The 22,988-nt window shown below is 44.3% G+C and overlaps 2 protein-coding genes across 7 annotated transcripts in view; one reads left to right on the plus strand and one right to left on the minus strand.

Annotated features, from left to right (window-relative positions):
- The window catches only part of trappc8 (trafficking protein particle complex subunit 8), a 99,235-nt gene extending 85,327 nt beyond the window's left edge, over positions 1 to 13,908 (minus strand). For 2 of the 6 annotated variants that reach the window (XM_029633127.2, XM_029633125.2), the window contains exons 1-4: positions 13,600 to 13,903; positions 2,082 to 2,294; positions 603 to 647; positions 123 to 206 (exon numbers count right to left, since the gene is read on the minus strand). In XM_029633127.2, the coding sequence (XP_029488987.2) occupies positions 123 to 206; positions 603 to 647; positions 2,082 to 2,294; positions 13,600 to 13,756 (499 nt within the window). In that variant the 5' untranslated portion in view covers positions 13,757 to 13,903. Of the gene's footprint in view, positions 1 to 122; positions 207 to 602; positions 648 to 2,081; positions 2,295 to 2,683; positions 2,775 to 13,599 lie in introns of those variants that run through there. The other 4 variants (XM_029633130.2, XM_029633131.2, XM_029633126.2 and 1 more) reach the window with 4 other exon arrangements.
- A 2,974-nt stretch (positions 13,909 to 16,882) lies between these two features.
- Positions 16,883 to 22,243, plus strand: LOC115107430 (E3 ubiquitin-protein ligase RNF138). The gene is made up of 5 exons (XM_029630834.2): positions 16,883 to 17,026; positions 18,359 to 18,556; positions 19,992 to 20,103; positions 20,336 to 20,443; positions 20,537 to 22,243. Exons 1-5 carry the CDS (start codon positions 16,923 to 16,925, stop codon positions 20,615 to 20,617), a joined length of 603 nt encoding a protein of 200 aa, XP_029486694.1. The 5' UTR covers positions 16,883 to 16,922; the 3' UTR covers positions 20,618 to 22,243.
- The last annotated feature ends 745 nt before the right edge of the window (positions 22,244 to 22,988 follow it).

Genomic DNA, 22,988 nt, shown 5'->3' on the forward strand with positions numbered 1-22,988 from the left:
GAAGAACGGAGGGAGGGATAGCTGTAAAGGGAAAGAAGAGAGGTGGAGGGGTAGGGCCACCCCCTACATAGATATTGTGAGGTTATGTCGGGTGAGGCCAGGTGAGATGAGAGTACAGGTACCTGTATAATGCTTGGAGGTGCTGAGTTCCGTTAGTGTGTCCCTCCAGTCACTGTACCAGGGGACGCTAGCTTTAACAGAGCGATCTGACGAGGGGAGAGAGTCAGGGACTAGCGTTAGCAACATCCCATTACCTGTACAGGATCTCCCACTGATGTTTACCACTCATAGCTCATCCACAGTACCAATATCATAGATAGTATACATCACATTGGAGATACCACATTGTTGCTAGTTGACCACTGTAGGGAAAACCAGGGAAGAGCAGCAGTATATGAGACTGTGCTGCTGGCTACAACCATGGCTACCACTTTGACCAACAAATACAACAAAATACAGCTTGGAAAATAGGTTAGCCCAAATCATAAGCTTAGCTTCCAGTTTAGCTTCCAACAAAACAGTGAAGACATAACATACAATTTCTATGCTCCATTCATAGGTCTAAGGGAGAAATAGGAGAGCCATAGTTGGGTTGACTTAACTGTAGGTTAGGGTTAGAGGAGGCTGTTTGATCCAAGCAAGGTCCACTAATAGGATGGGAGAAAGAGTGGATTGGAGAGGTTTATGGATGTGGACCAGCAGGGGGAAACACACACTTTGATAGAGTCACCACAAAGTTGCTGCACTGCTACCCAAAGGTCATTCCTTGTGGAAATGGAACAGGAATCTCCATTAACTTTCCTGAAATATCTCTAGGGTGTATTCATATAATGAACCAGGTGTTCATCCAACATCTTTGTGAGCAAACATTATGACAGGCCTAATGGAAACACCAAATGTTGCAGTTAAACTTTCCAAATGTCCACAAAACAAAATACGCGTGGGATTTTTTCTTAATGGGAAAATTAATTATGCAAGAACTGGAGTTGTTAACTCTTACACGCAAATATTGAATATAACAACCATCATATCGAAGTAAATTTGGAGTCACGCGATGACATGTGTGGCTCTCCAACTACGACTTGGAAAAGCATGCAGTTTATTAGGCTACAGATGAAATAAGCTATGATGAACTTCACAGGGTGGTGAATGTGCAAGGTGATGAGCTTGATGCTCCTTTCTAATAAATATCAAGGGTCTTATTCTGGTGATATGATAATCAATGCTTGGCTGCCGCTTTACAATAAAAAAATATTTAACTCCTTTGTCATTAGTATCATCATGTAGGCTATATCCACACTGTATCTGTCAGCTGGTGGCTTGAGCGCACATGCCAATACCAGAGTTGGCATATTTGTGTTAAAACCATCAGTAGATTTGAAAATGAGATGGAAACCCATTTAACTTTTTTTTTCTCGATACATGGAAATTTAACTACAAAAGTTATTTTTATGTGCAGTCACCTCATACAGCCTTTTATCTGCAACAAGTAAATTTGCTGGAAACACATGTCTGGTGGGAAATTGTACAAATTGTTTTCATGCAGATTTGTGAATATCCGCATGAAAATCTATAGTCAATTGGATGGAAACATAGCTATATACACTGAAAAATAATATGTCCTGCAAAAAGCATTTCTCTGAGCTAAATTTCAGGTAACTAAAAGTGTTTAGGGATATTTCTGTTCCACTGTCAAACGGCTTGACCTGTAACGTTGTAGGTTAGAGGACAGAGGTTGAAGTAGGCTCTTACCCAAGAGCCGTCCAGGTCAATAAAAGAGAAAATAAAACGAGATGTTCATAAATTACAAAATGAACGAAATAAATTAACATGGAAATCACTCCCATATTGCAATCTGTTTGCTGTTATTGTCTGTCTGGAGAACAATTTATTTTAAAATAAATCCTTCCAGTCATGCCTCTCTCCCGAGTGTCTGCTGCAATCTGCAGGACAGTCTATGAAACTACATGACAAGTATCACATTCATCATCAATAAACACAGCATTCCTATAACTCATTAAACACTCCATCCTTTACCCATGTCACGCTCATCCCCTTCTTTCTCTGTCCAAATTACTCACCACTAATATTAAGGTCATAGTCTCCAGCGGTGATGACATTGGCCACACCCCCCTCTGCTGGTTGGTTCGCCGACACCACCTCGCTGAGGAGCCGTCGCTGGGCGGGGCTATGGACGCCGGAGGTGGGGACAGACGGGCGTGTAACCACATTGTTTACACTGATGCGAAGGTTCTTCACCACCTGCACCTGGTTGTTAGGGTCCCTCATGTGACCTATTGAGAGACCCGTATGGGAAAAGATTAGGCTACATACGCACAATCACACATATGTCTTTGAGCTGGACATGAGAAAATATAGGCTATTCAGATGTCACCAATAAACCACATGAGAGCGTTGATTGAAGTGTGCATCTCTTTCTTCCTTTCAGATACAGACAGTCAAATGAAGAAAATAATTTGGAATTTTAACAAAGGGGGGGGGGGGGTGATGCTAAACGTGTGAAGAGACGTGGATGTGAGACTAAATTAAGGTAATATAAGACACCCAACTACTTTTGACTACTGCATGAAGGATCCACAGAAACAGCGTCCATACAACTTCATGCAGTAAGAACATTATCATGAGGCAGCATGTTTGGACAGCCAGACATCAAAGCACTCACATTCAAATGGTCATGTAGCCTAACTCTTATGGCACTTCTCCATAGCGAAGTGTTTTGTGTCCTCCTCGTAAGTCTGTCTGGCCTGTCAGCAATTTGGAAACATTCCTACAGAAATTAGATTACATTTGACTGAAAAGCAAGCACACACATACAGACCACTGAAAAGCAAAATCTATGTAAACAATGTGTGAGAATGCCACAACCTGTTTGCGGGAGTAACATCTCAATTTTGAGGAATTTCCCCCAGAATACACACAACACCAGCTCAGCAGCTGCTTAATTGTTAGTAAGTCTATTGTTGTTCTACAGGAAGCTGTGACAACCGTGCTGTAATGTAGGGCTGTGACCCTCTGGGGAGACAGGTGCAGGAAGACAATAGGAAACCCCTAGTCCAACTCCTCTCCTCTTGAGCAGAATATGTAAGCTATGCATTCCACAAATCTAATGTACATGGTGTCTTATGTGTCTATGAGAGGGTTATTTTTATTTATTTATTATTTTACCAATGGACAGTGCCTTAGACCGCTGCGCCACTCGGGAGGCCGCAAGGGGTAATAAGACAACCAGGGTTATTACAGGTCAGTGACTATAATGGATGTGATTTTATCATAGCCTGATGATTAAAACCCAGTCTTGTTTATTCCAAAACATGACAGTTTTCCAATTTCACATGAGCCATAGCAAAAAGAAACATGGTAGCTATGGATGTGATTGCTAGGCCTTTGTATATGGTAGCTATGGATATCAGTTGGAAAGTACATAGCTAACTAGCTAGCTAGATTGCATAAAGAGTAAGGTAGCCAGGACATTTCATTGTTAGACCATGAGTAACCTGGAATTTTAAATGCCAGTGGTAAACTAGCACTAAGCCAAATTACTAATACAAGTACAGTTGAAGTCGGAAGTTTACATACACCTTTGCCAAATACATTTGAACTCGGTTTCACAATTCCTGACATTTAATCCTAGCAAAAATTCCGTCTTAGGTCAGTTCGGGTCACCACTTTATTGTAAAAATGTGAAATGTCAAAATAATAGTAGAGAGAATGATTTTTCAGCTTTTATTTATTTCATCACATTCCCAGTGGGTTAGAAGTTTACATACACTCAATTAGTATTTGGTAGCATTGCCTTTAAATGGTTTAACTTGGGTCAAACGTTTTGAGTAGCCTTCCAGAAGCTTCCCTCAATAAGTTGGGTGAATTTTGGCCAATTCCTCCTGACAGAGCTGGTGAAACTGAGTCAGGTTTGTTGGCCTCCTTTCTCGCACTCGCTTTTTCAGTTCTGCCCACAAATGTTCTATAGGATTGAGGTCAGGGCTTTGTGATGGCCACTCCAATACCTTGACTTTGTTGTCCTTATACAATTTTGCCACAACTTTGGAAGTATGCTTGGGGTCATTGTTCATTTGGAAGACCCATTTGCAACCAAGCTTTAACTTCAATATATCCACAATTTTCCCTCCCTCATGATGCCATCTATTTTGTGAAGTGCACCAGTCTCTCCTGAAGCAAAGCACCCCCACAAAATAATGCTGCCACTAGAGGCCGATATCGATTATTGGAGGACCATAAAAGCCAATACCGATTAATCTGCCGATTAAAAAAAATGTATTTGTAATAATGACAATTACAACAATAGTGAATGAACACTTATTTTAACTATATGAACATATATAAACTATATAAAACATCAATAAAATCAACTTAGCCTCAAATAAATAATGAAACATGTTCAATTTGGTTTAAATAATGCAAAAACAAAGTGTTGGAGAAGAAAGTAAAAGTGCAATATGTGCTATGTAAGAAAGCTAACATTTAAGTTCCTTGCTCAGAACATGAGAACATATGAAAGCTGGTGGTTCCTTTTAACACGAGTCTTCAATATTCCCAGGTAAGAAGTTTTAGGTTGTAGTTATTATAGAACTATTTCCCTCTATACCATTTGTATTTCATTAACCTTTGACTATTAGATGTTCTTATAGGCAGTTTAGTATTGCCAGTGTAACAGTATAGCTTCCGTCCCTCTCCTCGCTCCTCCCTGGGCTCGAACCAGGAACACAACGACAACAGCCACCCTCGAAGCAGCGTTACCCATGCAGAGCAAGGGAAACAACCACAGGCTCAGAGCGAGTGATGTTTGAAATGCTATTAGCGTGCGCTAACTAGCTAGCCATTTCACTTCGGTTACACCAGCCTCAGGAGTTGATAGGCTTGAAGGCAAACAGCACGAAGCTGCTGGCAAAACGCACGAAAGTGCTGTTTGACTGAATGTTTACGGGCCTGCTTCTGCCTACCACAGCTCAGTCAGATACTTAGATACTTGTATGCGCAGTCAAAATATATACAACGCAGGACAGTGAGATAATATCTAATAATATCAACCATAAACCCAGGCCCTGCATGTCCCCAGGTACCCTCATTTGTTGACTGTCACGCCCTGGTCTAAGTATTTTGTGTTTATCTTTATGTATTGGGTCAGGCCAGGGTGTGGCATGGAGTTTTTGTATTGTGGTGTGTTTTGTCTGGGGGTTTTGGTGTGTATGTTAGTGGGATTGTAGCTTAGTAGGGTGTTCTAGGAAAGTCTATGGCTGTCTGGAGTGGTTCTCAATCAGAGGCAGGTGGTTATCGTTGTCTCTGATTGGGAACCATATTTAGGCAGCCATATTCTTTGGTTGTATTGTGGGTGATTGTCCTTAGTTGTCCTGATTCTGTGTTCGTTTGCACCAGTTTAGGCTGTTTCGGTTTTCATTACGTTTATTGTTTTTTGTAGATATTGTATTTAAATTCGTGTTATGTTTGTTTATTAAAACATGGATCGTAATATACACGCTGCATTTTGGTCCGACTCTCCTTCACCATTAGAAAACCGTTACAGAATCACCCACCACCAACGGACCAAGCAGCGTGTCAACAGGCAGGAGCAGCCCAAAGAGGAGAAGCGCTATAAGGATTTCTGGACATGGGAGGAAATCCTAAACGGAGAAGGACCCTGGGCTCAGGCTGGAGAATATCGCCGCCCCAAGGAGGAACTGGAGGCGGTGAAAGCTGAGAGGCGCAGATATGAGGAGGCAGCACGGCGACGCGGACGTAAGCCTGAGAATCGGCCCCAAAAATGTCTTGGGGGGGGGGCTAAGGGAGAGTGTGGCAGAGTCAGGAGTCAGACCTGAGCAAACTCTCCCTGTTTATCGTGAGGAGCCAAGGAGGAGACCAGAACCAGAGCCGGTGTTGGAGGTGAGCGAAACAGAGACTGTGAAGGAGTTAATGGGGAAATTGGAGAATGAGGGAGTTGCTGTGTTGGTGCTTTTTGCATGGAATTCGACCGACGGAACGTGTCGGGGATTTGATGGCACCTGGGTTAGCGCTCCATACTCGTCCTGAGGTGCGTGTTAGTCAGCTGGTGAAGTTGGTGCCAGCCTCACGCACTAGGCCTCCTGTGCACATCCCTAGCCTTGCACGTCCTGTGCCAACACTGCTCTCAAGATCTCCAGTACGCCTTCACGGTCTAGCCCATCCTGTGCCACCTCCACACTCTAGTCCTCCGGTAGCAGCTCCCCGCACCAGGCTTCCTGTGCGTGTCCTCGATCCAGTACCACCAGTTCCAGCACCACGCACCAGGCCTTCAGTGTGCCTCGCCTGTTCAGCGCAGCCAGAGCCTGTCTCCTCTCCTGCACTGCCGGAGTCTCCCGCCTGTTCAGCGCAGCCAGAGCCTGTCTCTTCTCCTGCGCTGCCGGAGTCTCCCGCCTGTTTAGCGCGGCCAGAGCCTGTCTCCTCTCCTGCGCTGCCGGAGTCTCCCGCCTGTTTAGCGCGGCCAGAGCCTGTCTCCTCTCCTGCGCTGCCGGAGTCTTCCACCTGTTTAGCGCTGTCGGAGCCTTTCTCTTCTCCTGCGCTGCCGGAGTCTCCAGTCTGCCCAGCGCCACCAGTCGGCCAGGATCCGCCAGTCGGCCAGGATCTGCCAGTAGCACCAGTCAGCCAGGATCCACCAGTCTGCCAGGATCCGCCAGTAGCGCCAGTCGGCCAGACTCTTCCAGATCTGCCAGTCGGCCAGACTCTTCCAGATCTGCCAGTCGGCCAGACTCTTCCAGATCTGCCAGTCGGCCAGACTCTTCCAGATCTGCCAGTCGGCCAGACTCTTCCAGATCTGCCAGTCGGCCAGACTCTTCCAGATCTGCCAGTCGGCCAGACTCTTCCAGATCTGCCAGTCGGCCAGACTCTTCCAGATCTGCCAGTCGGCCAGACTCTTCCAGATCTGCCAGTCTGCCAGACTCTTCCAGATCTGCCAGACTCTTCCAGATCTGCCAGTCAGCCAGACTCTTCCAGATCTGCCAGTCAGCCAGACTCTTCCAGATCTGCCAGTCAACCAGACTCTTCCAGATCTGCCAGTCGGCCAGGATCCGCCAGTCAGCCAGGATCTGCTGAGACCACCAGCCAGCCAGGATCTGGTAGATCTATCTACCTGCCTGAGCTTCCTCTCACTCCCGAGCTTCCTCTCACTCCCGAGCTTCCTCTCTCACTCCCGAGCTTCCTCTCTCACTCCCGAGCTTCCTCTCCGAGCTTCCTCTCTCACTCCCGAGCTTCCTCTCTCACTCCCGAGCTTCCCCTCAGTCCCGAGCTTCCCCTCAGTCCCGATCTGCTCCTCGGTCCAGTGGGGTTCTGGGTGAGGACTACTAGGCCATGGTCGGCGGCGAGGGTGGACTATCCAGGGACGCGAGGAGGAGGGACTAAGACATTAACTGAGTGGGGTCCACGTCCCGCGCCGGAACCGCCACCATGGACAGACGCCCACCCGGACCTTCCCTATTGTGTTGAGGTGCGTTCGGGAGTCCGCACCTTAGGGGGGGGGGGGGGTTCTGTCACGCCCTGGTCTAAGTATTTTGTGTTTATCTTTATGTATTGGGTCAGGCCAGGGTGTGGCATGGAGTTTTTGTATTGTGGTGTGTTTTGTCTGGGGGTTTTGGTGTGTATGTTAGTGGGATTGTAGCTTAGTAGGGTGTTCTAGGAAAGTCTATGGCTGTCTGGAGTGGTTCTCAATCAGAGGCAGGTGGTTATCGTTGTCTCTGATTGGGAACCATATTTAGGCAGCCATATTCTTCGGTTGTATTGTGGGTGATTGTCCTTAGTTGTCCTTAGTGTCCTGATTCTGTGTTCGTTTGCACCAGTTTAGGCTGTTTCGGTTTTCATTACGTTTATTGTTTTTTGTAGATATTGTATTTAGATTCGTGTTATGTTTGTTTATTAAAACATGGATCGTAATATACACGCTGCATTTTGGTCCGACTCTCCTTCACCATTAGAAAACCGTTACATTGACTTCTGTGATCGAAAAAGCCTTGGTTTTATGCATGTCAACATCAGAAGCCTCCTCCCTAAGTTTGTTTTACTCACTGCTTTAGCACACTCTGCTAACCCTGATGTCCTTGCCGTGTCTGAATCCTGGCTCAGGAAGGCCACCAAAAATTCTGAGATTTCCATACCCAACTATAACATCTTCCGTCAAGATAGAACTGCCAAAGGGGGCGGGGTTGCAGTCTACTGCAGAGATAGCCTGCAAAGTAATGTCATACTTTCCAGGTCCATACCCAAACAGTTCGAACTACTAATTTTGAAAATTACTCTCTCCAGAAATAAGTCTCTCACTGTTGCCGCCTGCTACAGACCACCCTCAGCTCCCAGCTGTGCCCTGGACACCATTTGTGAATTGATCGCCCCCCATCTAGCTTCAGAGTTTGTTCTGTTAGGTGACCTAAACTGGGATATGCTTAACACCCCGGCAGTCCTACAATGTAAGCTAGATGCCATCAATCTCACTCAAATCATCAAGGAACCCACCAGGTACAACCCTAACTCTGTAAACAAGGGCACCCTCATAGACGTCATCCTGACCAACTGGCCCTCCAAATACACCTCCGCTGTCTTCAACCAGGATCTCAGCGATCACTGCCTCATTGCCTGTATCCGCCACGGAGCCGCAGTCAAACGACCACCCCTCATCACTGTCAAACGCTCCCTAAAACACTTCTGTGAGCAGGCCTTTCTAATCGACCTGGCCGGGTATCCTGGAAGGACATTGACCTCATCCCGTCAGTTGAGGATGCCTGGTCATTCTTTAAAAGAAACTTCCTCACCATTTTAGATAAGCATGCTCCGTTCAAAAATGCAGAACCAAGAACAGATACAGCCCTTGGTTCACTCCAGACCTGACTGCCCTCGACCAGCACAAAAACATCCTGTGGCGGACTGCAATAGCATCGAATAGCCCCGTGATATGCAACTGTTCAGGGAAGTCAGGAACCAATACACGCAGTCAGTCAGGAAAGCTAAGGCCAGCTTCTTCAGGCAGAAGTTTGCATCCTGTAGCTCCAACTCCAAAAAGTTCTGGGACACTGTGAAGTCCATGGAGAACAAGAGCACCTCCTCCCAGCTGCCCACTGTACTGAGGCTAGGTAACACGGTCTCCACCGATAAATCCATGATTATCGAAAACTTCAATAAGCACTTCTCAACGGCTGGCCATGCCTTCCGCCTGGCTACTCCAACCTCGGCCAACAGCTCCCCCCCCGCAGCTCCTCGCCCAAGCCTCTCCAGGTTCTCCTTTACCCAAATCCAGATAGCAGATGTTCTGAAAGAGCTGCAAAACCTGGACCCGTACAAATCAGCTGGGCTTGACAATCTGGACCCTCTATTTCTGAAACTATGTGCCGCCATTGTCGCAACCCCTATTACCAGCCTGTTCAACCTCTCTTTCATATCGTCTGAGATCCCCAAGGATTGGAAAGCTGCCGCAGTCATCCCCCTCTTCAAAGGGAGACACCCTGGACCCAAACTGCTATAGACCTATATCCATCCTGCCCTGCCTATCTAAGGTCTTGAAAGCCAAGTCAACAAACAGGTCACTGACCATCTCGAATCCCACCGTACCTTCTCCGCTGTGCAATCTGGTTTCCGAGCCGGTCACGGGTGCACCTCAGCCACACTCAAGGTACTAAACGATATCATAACCGCCATCGATATAAGACAGTACTGTGCAGCCGTCTTCATCGACCTCGCCAAGGCTTTCGACTCTGTCAATCACCATATTCTTATCGGCAGACTCAATAGCCTCGGTTTTTCGGATGACTGCCTTGCCTGGTTCACCAATTACTTTGCAGACAGAGTTCAGTGTGTCAAATCGGAGGGCATGCTGTCCGGTCCTCTGGCAGTCTATGGGGGTGCCACAGGGTTCAATTCTCGGGCCGACTCTTTTCTCTGTATATATCAATGATGTTGCTCTTGCTGCGGGCGATTCCCTGATCCACCTCTACGCAGACGACACCATTCTATATACTTTCGGCCCGTCATTGGACACTGTGCTATCTAACCTCCAAACGAGCTTCAATGCCATACAGCACTCCTTCCGTGGCCTCCAACTGCTCTTAAACGTGAGTAAAACCAAATGCATGCTTTTCAACCGATCGCTGCCTGCACCCGCATGCCCGACTAGCATCACCACCCTGGATGGTTCCGACCTTGAATATGTGGACATCTATAAGTACCTAGGTGTCTGGCTAGACTGCAAACTCTCCTTCCAGACTCACATCAAACATCTCCAATCGAAAATCAAATCAAGAGTCGGCTTTCTATTCCGCAACAAAGCCTCCTTCACTCACGCCGCCAAGCTTACCCTAGTAAAACTGACTATCCTACCGATCCTCGACTTTGGCGATGTCATCTACAAAATGGCTTCCAACACTCTACTCAGCAAACTGGATGCAGTCTATCACAGTGCCATCCGTTTTGTCACCAAAGCACCTTATACCACCCACCACTGCGACTTGTATGCTCTAGTCGGCTGGCCCTCGCTACATATTCGTCGCCAGACCCACTGGCTCCAGGTCATCTACAAGTCCATGCTAGGTAAAGCTCCGCCTTATCTCAGTTCACTGGTCACGATGGCAACACCCATCCGTAGCACGCGCTCCAGCAGGTGTATCTCACTGATCATCCCTAAAGCCAACACCTCATTTGGCCGCCTTTCGTTCCAGTACTCTGCTGCCTGTGACTGGAACGAACTGCAAAAATCGCTGAAGTTGGAGACTTTTATCTCCCTCACCAACTTCAAACATCAGCTATCCGAGCAGCTAACCGATCGCTGCAGCTGTACATAGTCTATTGGTAAATAGCCCACCCATTTTCACCTACCTCATTCCCATACTGTTTTATACTGTTTTTTTTATTTATTTACTTTTCTGCTCTTTTGCACACCAATATTTACCTGTACATGACCATCTGATCATTTATCACTCCAGTGTTAATCTGCAAAATTGTATTATTCGCCTACCTCCTCATGCCTTTTGCACACAATGTATATAGACTCCCCCCTTTTTTTCTACTGTGTTATTGACTTGTTAATTGTTTACTCCATGTGTAACTCTGTGTTGTCTGTTCACACTGCTATGCTTTATCTTGGCCAGGTCGCAGTTGCAAATGAGAACTTGTTCTCAACTAGCCTACCTGGTTAAATAAAGGTGAAATAAAATAAAAAAATAAATGTGTAGTTAACTAGTGATGATTGATTGTTTATAAGATAAGTTTAATGCTAGCTAGCAAATTACCTTGGCTTACTGCATTCGCGTAACAGGCAGTCTCCTTGTGGAGTGCAACGAGAAAGCGGCAGGTCGTTATTGCGTTGGACTAGTTAACTGTAAGGTTGCAAGACTGGATCCCCCAAGCTGACAAGGTGAAAATCTGTCATTCTGCCCCTGAACAGGCAGATAACCCACCGTTCCTAGGCAGTCATTGAAAAAAAAGAAATTTTAGCTTTATTTAACCAGGCAAGTCAGTTAAGAACAAATTCTTATTTTCAATGACAGCCTAGGAACAGTGGGTTAACTGCCTGTTCAGGGGCAGAACGACAGATTTGTACCTTGTCAGCTCGGGGATTTGAACTTGCAACCTTCCGGTTACTAGTCCAACGCTCTAACCACTAGGCTACCCTGCCGCCCCAAAGGTGTATATATATGTATTTTGTTGTTTTGTTTTTATCGGCGTCCAAAAATACCGATTTCCAATTGTTATGAAAACTTGAAATCGGTCCTAATTAATCGGCCATTCCGATTAATCGGTCGACGTCTAGCTGCCAGCCCCGTGCTTCACGGTTGGGATGGTGCTCGTCGGCTTGCAAGCCTCCCCCTTTGTCCTCCAAACATAACGATGGTAATTATACCCAAACAGTTCTATTTGTTTCATCAGACCAGAAGACATTTCTCCAAAAAGTACTATCTTTGTCCACAAGTGCAGTTGCAAACCGTAGTCTGGCTTTTTTATGGCGCTTTTGGAGCAGTGGCTTCTTTCTTGCTCAGCGGCCATTCAGGTTATGTCGACATAGGACACGTGTTACTGTGGATATAGATACTTTTGTACCCATTTCCTCCGGCATCTTCACAAGGTCCTTTGCTGTTGTTCTGGGATCGATTTGCACTTTTTGCACCAAAGTATGTTCATCTCTAGGAGACAGAACGCGTCTCCTTCCTGAGCGGTATAACGGCTGCGTGGTCCCATGGTGTTTATACTTGCGTATTATTGTTTGTACAGATGAACGTGGTACCTTCAGGCATTTGAAAATTGCTCCCAAGGATGAACCAGACTTGTGGAGGTCTGCTATTTTCTGTCTGAGGTCTTGGCTGATTTCTTTTGATTTTCCCATGATGTCAAGCAAAGAGGCACTGAGTTTAAAGGTAGGCCTTGAAATACATCCACAGGTGCACCTCCAATTGACTCAAATGATGTCAATTAGCCTATCAGAAGCTTTAAAGCCATGACATAATTTTCTGGAATTTTCTATGCTGTTTAAAGGCAGTCAACTTAGTGTATGTAAACTTCTGACCCACTGGAATTGTGACACAGTGAATTATGAGTGAAATAATCTGTCTGTAAACAATTGTTGGAAATGTACTTGTGTCATGTACAAAGTAGATGTCCTAACCGGCTTGCCAAAACTATAGTTTGTTAACAAGAAATGTGTGGAGTGGTTGAAAAATAAGTTTTAATGACTCCAATCAAAGTGTACGTAAACTTCCGACTTCAACTGTAGCCGCTTAAAACCAAGTTCAACTGAATGGCCATATCTTCCTCCTGTTAGCCAGCTTTTTAGCGTATGGTATGTCAAATATTGTCTGGCATTGTTCAGGGTAGCCTAGTCGTTGGAGTGTTGGACTAGTAACCGGAAGGTCTCAAGTTCAAACCCCCGAGCTGACAAGGTACAAATCTGTCGTTCTGCCCCTGAACAGGCAGTTAACCTAGGCCGTCATTGAAAATAAGTTGTTCTTAACTTACTTGCCTAGTTAAATAAAGGTAAAATAAAAAGTCAGTGACACTGGCTGTTAGCTGGCTAAGCACGTTTGAAATTGGTTAAAATAGAAAGCAGACAGTCTACTTTCAAGTTGCAGCAAAACAACTTCGTATGACAGGAGACGCTTAACTCCCACGTCCCTGTCAGTCCCACTTAACGTTAGTCTAACTGGGCCTCTTCCCAGCCCTTTGACACCAGAAAGCCTTCTTTGCTAACGGAATTAGCTGCAAAGACACCCAAGACGGTTGCAGACGTACGACAATGGCGGACATAACGTGTCCTATCGGGTGACACATTGAAGTAACAAGACAAAGGCCTCTGTTTCAGCAACACATCTGCTACTGGTTAACCATTCCGGTCACTTGACTTGACTGCCAAAGTGACGGCAGTAGCTGTGGAGTGTAGCTAACTAGTTAGCTTAGCTAACGTTAGCTGGCTAGGATAACATGCTACGTTAATGATAAGTAGCTAGCTAAAAACGGTGGACATAAAACACACACATGTCGCAATAGCTTGATTTTAGATTCCCCTTGTGTACGGTGGAAGTTCGAGCATGAAAACGTCAAGTTGTTGTGTATAAAAGCCCTTACCTTCGGAGGTTAACCGGCAGAAAGGTCTTAACAGCTCCGAGAAATTAAGGTTGTTTTTACGAGTAATTTTTTCCGCATCTTCGCTGCACAGGACAGCCACCATTGGAACAAACGAGTCCTGGATGAACTCCTGCACAGACTGTACGCACTGAGCCATTGCGGTCTGCTTGAGAGGCCCAGACTACGAAATTGTATTTCTCTCTGGATTTCGATAGTGAAAAGCTCTCCGCTTCTGAGTTGAAAACAACTCCCCTACTGACAGTGCAAGGCAGCCGTGTTGAATTCTACAGTTGCCTGATTCGCTTCGGTCGTCACTAGTTACCACAGCCACAAAGTCATAAACTCCGCCTATTTTTAAAATGTCTCTTCGTTATTTAACCACACTACAAACATTATGCGTAACTCTAACCTTAAATTAAGACAACAAGTACATTTTTTTAAATGCATTTTTACGATATAGCCAAATGTGACTTTGTGGCTATGCTATTTAGTGGAAACCATTCGCTTCTGAGAAATGTGCAATTGCAGCCCGCAACTCCTGCATCTGCAGGAACCCCTTTATACTTATATTGGTAAATGTTTAAACAACAATAACCGAGAGATAGGGGCGCAGCAGTACAAGTAGGTACCAGTTGGATGCCAACCGCCGATAAACCCCACAAAAGAAGAAGCGAGGGCTACAACAGTAGACAGTGTCCTTCACCCAGTTTGTCGGCTACTGTTTTAATAATGGGAGTGATTCTGATTCATACCTATGGGGACTGATTCATGTCAAAATTAAGCCTTGTGAGACTACTGATACCTTTCACCACGTCACCTAACGTCTCCCTAGCCCATAAGATACCGCCATGAATTAACGGGGACACGTTTTTGATAAGGCATCAAACTGCTGACATGTTCAAGTCACATAACACCTACACAAGTGGAGGCTGCTGAGGGGAGGATGGCTCATAATAATGGCTGGAATGGAGCAAATGGAATTTCATCAAACACATGGAAACCACGTGTTTGATATATTTGATACCATTCCACTTATTCCACTCCAGCCATCCTCCCCAATTGTATTTATTTATTTATTTTATTTCACCTTTATTTAACCAAGTAGGCCAGTTGAGAACAAGTTCTCATTTACAACTGCGACCTGGCCAAGATAAAGCAAAGAAAGGAGTGCGACAAAAACAACAACACAGAGTTACAGTCAATAACACAATAGAAAAATCCATGTACAGTGTGTGCAAATGTAATAAGATTAGGGAGGTAAGGCAATAAATAGGCCATAGTGGTGAAATAATTACAATTTAGCATTAACACTGGAGGCATAGATAATAAACAGCGAGTAGCAGCAGTGCGCTCCGGTACCTCTTGCCGTGAGGTAATAGAGAGAACAGTCTATGACTTGGGTGACTGGAGTCTTTGACAATTCATACCTATGCCCCTGAGGCAAACAGAATAGTAGGTAATTATTAAACATAGTAGGTAATTGTTCATTAAATATCAGTCATCACATTAATGAAAGTCACGTCACGACACTAAATACTATGAGTTCATTTTAGTATACTGTAAACTAACGGCATCGTTTCAGTTGAGCGTACTAGAGCTTCACCTGTCTGCCGGAAGATGATGCTGTTGCTATGCAACAAATGACTAGATAAACATTTTACGATTTGGGGTGTGTTCATAAATTCAATCTGGAGTGCCAGAGCGTGCTCTGGGCATGAATAAATCCAAAACATTGTCAAATTGTCCGTTTGTAAATTCAGAGCTTTTTGCTCTCGGAGCATTCAGAGCACACACTGGAGTAGGGTTGATCCGAGCGTTCAACGGCAGTCAAGCACCCAAGCTAACTGACTAATGTTGGCTAGCTACTTCCAGACACAAGTGAGAGAACACCTCACTTTGACCATTTTACTCGCCCTAGCAGAGCTGGTTCGGTGACTGTAACTGTGCTGTTGGCAACAATTTCATTCAATTTTTTTTTCCAACGTTTACTGACACCGACCATATTCAACGGGTGTTGAGCGTTTGTAAATTCACAAGTTATTCTGCACGAGAATGCTCTGAAATCGGAGTAGATAGCCATTGAATCGCACGACTATACCACTAAGCTAAGAATTATGTAAATAATCAAGTCTATAAACATAGGGTAGTTAGTTAGATAGCAGATAGTTAATATACTGCCTGGCAAGTTTGATGTATTAGTAGCCAACTAACATTACAGTAGGTAACTAGCTAACATACTGCTGTAATGGATAGTGTTAGCTAACAAATTGTCAGTCAACATAACGTGCAACGTAACTTATTGGAAAGGCATTACTTATTACATTTTTCAAAATTGTATTAACATTTGTCAAAATTAGTTAAAGCAATACATTTGTATACACTCGTCGGACTTCGGCAACATGTTTCCCGCCATTTGCTTCAAATCTGAAAAGGGATGAACATGACATTACATAATTTCACAAATAGTTTCATCTTTACTCATTAATTTTATACAAGAATTTGATGCAAACCCCATAATTGATAAATGTACACATTCAGATATATAGTTATGTTTGTTTCCTGTCCTCTCTGAGGTCACCAAATGAAACACACTCATCATAAACGTCCCTTAAGTGTCCACGGACCATTCCCACCTCTTCACAAGTGGACATTTCGTTTCATTTTCCCATTGTGGGAAAATTTTAGAAGTTCGGCCACATGAAATCCTTTGTTCTCTCTGTGTCTTTCTCTCTGCATGACCAGGGGGAGAGAGTCTCCACCAGGAATTTACGACCTGAGATAACAGAACCTAGGTATAGGAGAGAGTGAGAGAGGGGGAAGCCACGATCTATATCCAGAAAGGGCCACGTCATGATACTGTAAAGTAACAAAATGTGGAAAAAGTCAAGGGGTCTGAATACTTTCCGAAGGCACTGTATGTGTTATTGTGTTAGGTGTACGTATCCTGAATACAATTTATGTTTGGCTGTGTGGACTTGGAGACAGACAGCAAGATAACTATTGTGTTCTGTCAGCTTGTGTAACATTTTTATACTCATTGTTTAATAAAATATGTTACATTTTTGGACTACTGTGTGGCCATGCCCTATCCTAGAACCCGGTTGTGAGTGTGACACACACACACACACACACACACACACACACACACACACACACACCACTCCCGGAATTGAGTCCATTCAGTAAAGGAAGTAAATCCAGTCCAAAAAGTCTCTGGGCTGATCATAAAAAACACAGTCAGCTGTGTGATCGGAGTTTCCCTCAGAAACACTCATGTATTCTGTCTCGGGCTGTCTGACGGAGAAAACTGTCCCAGCCCAAGTATGGCCCACTCTGCAGCAGGCCTACAGACCCCATCTGAGGATGAATGTTCCATCTGTAGGAGAACCCCAACAGACCCACATCACCCTGCTGCCTGTTCTCATGTGTGAGTCACCTCTTTTTATTGTCATATTCTCTGGTGTTATACTGCAGTGTGAAGCTTAATCTGTAACTTAATTTGTAGCCAGGTCTTTCTGTTCAAATTTAGTGAATGTAAAGTAGATTCAATTTCACACAGAAGCTACTCTGTAGCTGTGAACTCTCAGAGATGATGGTTGGTTTATATCTCTAACCCCAAATAGGTCCAAATAGGTCAATCATTCTAATGAAATGATTTCAGTGTAAGTAACTCCCTCAAATACATGTTCTATTAGTTCTCTCCATTTCTATGAATAAAGACCATCAGTACAGTGCAAAGAACAGCCTCTGTGTACAAACTCAACATTTATGTTTCTCCTTCACAGTGCTTTTCAATATCACTTGCGAAAAATTATAAACTACTGAGATGAGCTCAGATTATTTCTAAAAGAGGCTAAAGTTTAGTTTAGGCATGTCAGATTGTCAAATATTATATGCTATGATTTGTCCAATGCCTTCATACTCTAAGTAATAAACAGATGATTTACTTCCACCACATATGCTGGCAAGTAACACAGGGGAATTTCCCCTCACATCACAAAAAATACCTGTCTCTAGCAAATACTTTACTTATAGTGGAGAGTGGGGTAATTTTTTTTTTTTTTACATTCAGCATTACTCCGTCAAGGGAAATATAGTATTCTTTCTACCAAAGATATCTACATATATTTCAGGATGTTGTGTATCCCTGGTAATAATCAGAATTCATATAAACATTACAGTTTTAAAAACATAGCTTCTGGTCTCTTGGCACAACTTACCGGGGTATGGGGTAAATTGAGCCGCGGGACAGGATAAGTTAAGCCGCCTACAAATTTCTGTACTGAATGAAACATTACCACTACCGTTTTAAAACCATGTCTATCTTTATTTCCCAAACACAATTTAACACAATCACAGTTACTTTTTACATATCCCAGCTATATTGTCTTTCATTTTGCCGGAAACAAGGGTGGCTCAATTTACCTCTTTGGCTCAATTTACCACTCTCACCACTATGTTAAACTCTGTTCTTAATGGCAATCAGAAGTAGCCTATTAGAATGAGGATGAGAGTTCTTTAACTATTCCCTTCCATTCTTACGACTAGTGAAGTGGATTTATTACATAGCTGCAGTGTTAGTCAATAGCAGCTTCTCACAGAACAGGTTTGGTTCTTCCTGTAAGTGTTTACTTCATGACTGAAGAATGTGCCACTTTATCAATGGACAATAACCACAGCTGTGCATGTTGCTTATGCATTTCATTGAATGATGGACTGTAAAACTCAATCTTATGTTTTGTGTGTGTGTGTGTTCCAGGTTCTGCCGCCCATGTCTGACCTATTCTCTAATGTGGTTACCCCACTGCCCTGTGTGCAGAGCTGAGGCGCAGGTTGATGACATCAGGCCTGTCAGAGTCAAGACGGGGACCATGGTCGTCAGGTTGGGTCAACCTCTACCTGGCTTGTCGGGGCTTTCCACTCCAGCAACAAGATCTGTGGCAGGTGACGTCCAGAGGTGAATGACTGACTGGTCCAGATACAGCCAAACACACACAGCCAAACACAGAGTGTGCATGATGGATTTTAGCATTAAATTCAGAGGTTTACAATTCATACATTGACAGTCTCAATAATGACCTTAAGGTTGACCAATTGAACACTTAATGTTTCTTTTTTAGCTATATCAGACTGCTGCAAATGGGCACTCAGACAGAAGGAAGGAGCCTGGCCAATCAGACCCCAGCTGTCACCACAGCCCCTCCCCTTCCCACTCCAAGACACCTCCACAGACCACTCTCTTCCTCCATCACTCCTCCTGCCCCAACCAATGATGTAGACCTATATATGTCTATGACTCGTAGACCCGCCCCAACACTCACCCCAACAGCTGGCACTACTGCACCTACCAGCCAACTTGCCACCCCACCTACAATTACTCGTCCTGCCACAACCAATGGTTTATACATGACTATGGCTCAAACACCTGCCCCCACAGTCACTCTAACAGGTGCCACAACTACACCAGCACCTACAACCACAACTACCACACCTGCCATCACACTGACACCTACCATCACATCTAAACCCACCCCCACACCCCGCACCAGGGCTCTCTCCGCCCCAGGACGACAGCCTTTGGCCATCCCTCAGCGCACACCTTCCGCAGCGCAAAGACCCAACTCCATGCCCTCTACATCTAACCCTGCTCCCCCAGTACTGGCTGCTCCTCCATCCCTCTCCTTCACGAATGATGGGTAAGTCAAAGTCACCATTGGTTTGTATGTTTGTATAAGTGTGCTTGTGTGGTGTTTAGAGTTATTTTGATTGTTGTACTGCATATTTGCTGCTCATTGTTGACTACTGCAGACTCATCATGAGAAATGTAACCTGATCATATGTCTCTTTTCAGTGACTTGTATGAAAACTTGCTGGGCTTGCAAGGCCAGTTAGTGAGGTAAGACTGTGTTGGTTAAGAGTGAATATTTACCCTTGTCTACAGTATTACATGTTTTATATTTTTCTCTCCAACACTCACTCTGTCTCTATCTTTCTCTGTCTGTCTGTCTTTTCTCACTCTCTGTTTCTACCTGTCTGTCTGTCTGTCTGTCTGTCTGTCTGTCTGTCTGTCTGTCTGTCTGTCTGTCTGTCTGTCTGTCTGTCTGTCTGTCTGTCTGTCTGTCTGTCTGTCTGTCTGTCTGTCTGTCTGTCTGTCTGTCTGTCTGTCTGTCTGTCTGTCTGTCTTCCCTCCCTCTATCTCTCTCTGTCTGTATTCACTCACTCACTCACTCACTCACTCACTCACTCACTCACTCACTCACTCACTCACTCACTCACTCACTCACTCACTCACTCACTCATTCTCTCTCTGTATGTCTGTTCTCACTCTCTCTATTTTACTCTCTCTGTCTGTCGGTTCTCCCTCTCTCTCTCTCTCTCTCTCTCTCTCTCAGTTCTGTGGTGAGGATGACGTTTGTCTGTCCGTTCTGCCAGGAGAGTTGCCTGGATGCGAGGGATCTGTGGATTCACTGCAATGGCAAGCATTACTATGACAACAGGCCCGTGGTCAGTGATATATTTGTTATGAATTACTATAAAGCTGTCAGTTGCTCTCAATCACTGGGTCTCAAATATGAGTTTATTTAATTTTATTTCAATTTTATTTAACCAAAATAATCCACTTCGTAACACGCATCCAGAGATTCCTCGTCCATAGTCTCTACTCCTAGGAAGTTGTTGGCCAATTGGGATCAAACTTTGTTTCTCTGAGTGATTGTTGCTCTCTGGCATCCTCTAGGTGTGTCCAGTGTGCGTCTCTCTGCCTCATGGTAATCCACACCAAATTAGCAGGAACTTCATCATGCATCTGAACCTGAGACACTGCTACTATGCCGAGAAATACACGGTTGGCTACACACACACACACACACACACACACACACACACACACACACACACACACACACACACACTAATAAGATGTTTCTTTGGTCCACAGAACACCCATCAAACCGACATGTTGAACTTGCAAGATGGCATTATTGAGTCTCTCCAGGATACCAACCTGAATCCCAGATGATCTTTATCGATATCAGCCACAACATCAGTAATCTAGTAATTTAGCAATAACACACTCATCATGATTTGTATATTTTCATGCTAAAGCTGCTCACAGAATTGTTTGTAAAAATGGCAATGTTGTCGAACGTTGATTGTTGCAGCTGTTCTTTTCTTTCTTTTGAATGTATAAAATCATGCCCTGTTTACTGCATCTATCGAATGTATCAACTTTAATGGACATTTTCAATATCAGCTTTGATATACTTTTTCGTACAGTACCAGTCAAAAGTTTCATTCTCTCAACCAGCTTCACTTGGAATGCTTTTCCAACAGTGTTGAAGTATTTCCCACATCTGCTGAGCACTTATTGGCTACTTTTCCTTCACTCTGCGGTCCGACTCATCCCAAACCATCTCAATTGGGTTGAGGTTGGGTGATTGTGGAGGCCAGGTCGTCTGATGCAGCACTCCATCACTCTCCTTCTTGGCAAAATAGCCCTTACACAACCTGGAGGTGTGTTGGGTCATTGTCCTGTTGAAAACAAATGATAGTCCCACTAAGCACAAACCAGATGGGATGGCGTATCGCTGCAGAATGCTGTGATAGCCATGCTGGTTAAGTTTGCCTTGAATTCTAAATAAATCACTGACAGTGTCACCAGCAAAGCACCCCCACACCATCACACGTCCTACTCCATGCTTCACGGTGGGAACCACACATGCAGAAATCATCCGTTCACCTACTTTTATAAGACACGGCGGTTGGAACCAGAAATCTCAAATTTGGATAGATTTCCACCTTCTAATGTCCATTGCTCGTGTTTCTTGTCCCAAGCAAGTCTCTTCTTATTATTGGTGTCCTTTAGTAGTGGTTTCATTGCAGCAATTCGACCACGAAGGCCTGATTCACACAGTCTCCTCTGAACAGTTGATGTAGAGAGGTGTCTGTTACTTGAGCTCTGTGAAGCATTTATTTGGGCTGCAATTTCTTGGGCTGCTAATTCTGATTAACTTGTCCTCTGCAGCAGAGGTAACTCTGGGTCTTACTTTCCTGTAGCGGTCCTCATGAGAGCCAGTTTAATCATAGCGCTTGATGGTTTTTCCAACTGCACAATTTTCCGGATGGACTGACCTTTATGTCTTAAAGAAATGATGGACTGTCATTTCTCTTTGCTTATTTGAGCTGTTCTTGCCATAATATGGACTTGGTATTTTACCTAAAAGGGCTATCTTCTGTATTCCACCCCTACCTTGTCACAACACAACTGATTGGCTCAAACGCATTAAGAAGGAAAGAAATTCCACAAATGAACTTTTAACAAGGCACACCTGTTAATTGAAATTCATTCCAGATGACCACGTCATGAAGCTGGTTGAGAGAATGCCAAGAGTGTGCAAAGCTGTCAACAAGGCAAAGGGTGGCTACTTCTTAGAATCTCAAATCTATTTTTCTTTGTTTAACACTTTTTTGGTTACTACATGATTCCATATGTGTTATTTCATAGTTTTGATGTCTTCACTATTATTCTACAATGTAGAAAACAGTTAAAATAAAGAAAAACTCTTGAATTAGTAGATGTGTCCAAACTTTTGACTGGTACTGTATATTTAATATCCTTGTATATTCTTGACATTGAATAACTATAATAAAGGAAATTTAAATCAAACCTATTGTGTGTCCTGGAGGATTATATTAGGCACTGATCCTTGAAGTCTACAAAACAACATTATGTACATGTGTGTGTGTCTGTGTTTGTACGTGTGCATGCGTGCACGTACATTTGTGTTCCTGTAACACTTACATAAGCTAATGGGGGACAATTAAACAATCAATAATAATACATTTGACAGCAATTGAAGATATTTTATCTTAAACCATACATTTTACGCAATCTGCACAATCCTGCAAGCCTTGCAATTTGTTCAGCTTCTGTATAAAACCTAGCAAACACACACTCCACCCAGACTAAGGCTTGGACTGCTGCATATCGGTGGTCACAAACTGCACCCAGACTAAGGCTGGAACTGCTGCATATCGGTGGTCACAAACTGCACCCAGACTAAGGCTTGGACTGCTGCATATCGGTGGTCACAAACTGCACCCAGACTAAGGCTGGAACTGCTGCATATCGGTGGTCACAAACTGCACCCAGACTAAGGCTGGAACTGCTGCATATCGGTGGTCACAAACTGCACCCAGACTAAGGCTTGGACTGCTGCATATCGGTGGTCACAAACTGCACCCAGACTAAGGCTGGAACTGCTGCATATCGGTGGTCACAAACTGCACCCAGACTAAGGCTGGAACTGCTGCATATCGGTGGTCACAAACTGCACCCAGACTAAGGCTGGAACTGCTGCATATCGGTGGTCACAAACTGCACCCAGACT

This window comes from Oncorhynchus nerka, linkage group LG24 (assembly GCF_034236695.1).
Source record: "Oncorhynchus nerka isolate Pitt River linkage group LG24, Oner_Uvic_2.0, whole genome shotgun sequence".
Taxonomy (NCBI): domain Eukaryota; kingdom Metazoa; phylum Chordata; class Actinopteri; order Salmoniformes; family Salmonidae; genus Oncorhynchus; species Oncorhynchus nerka.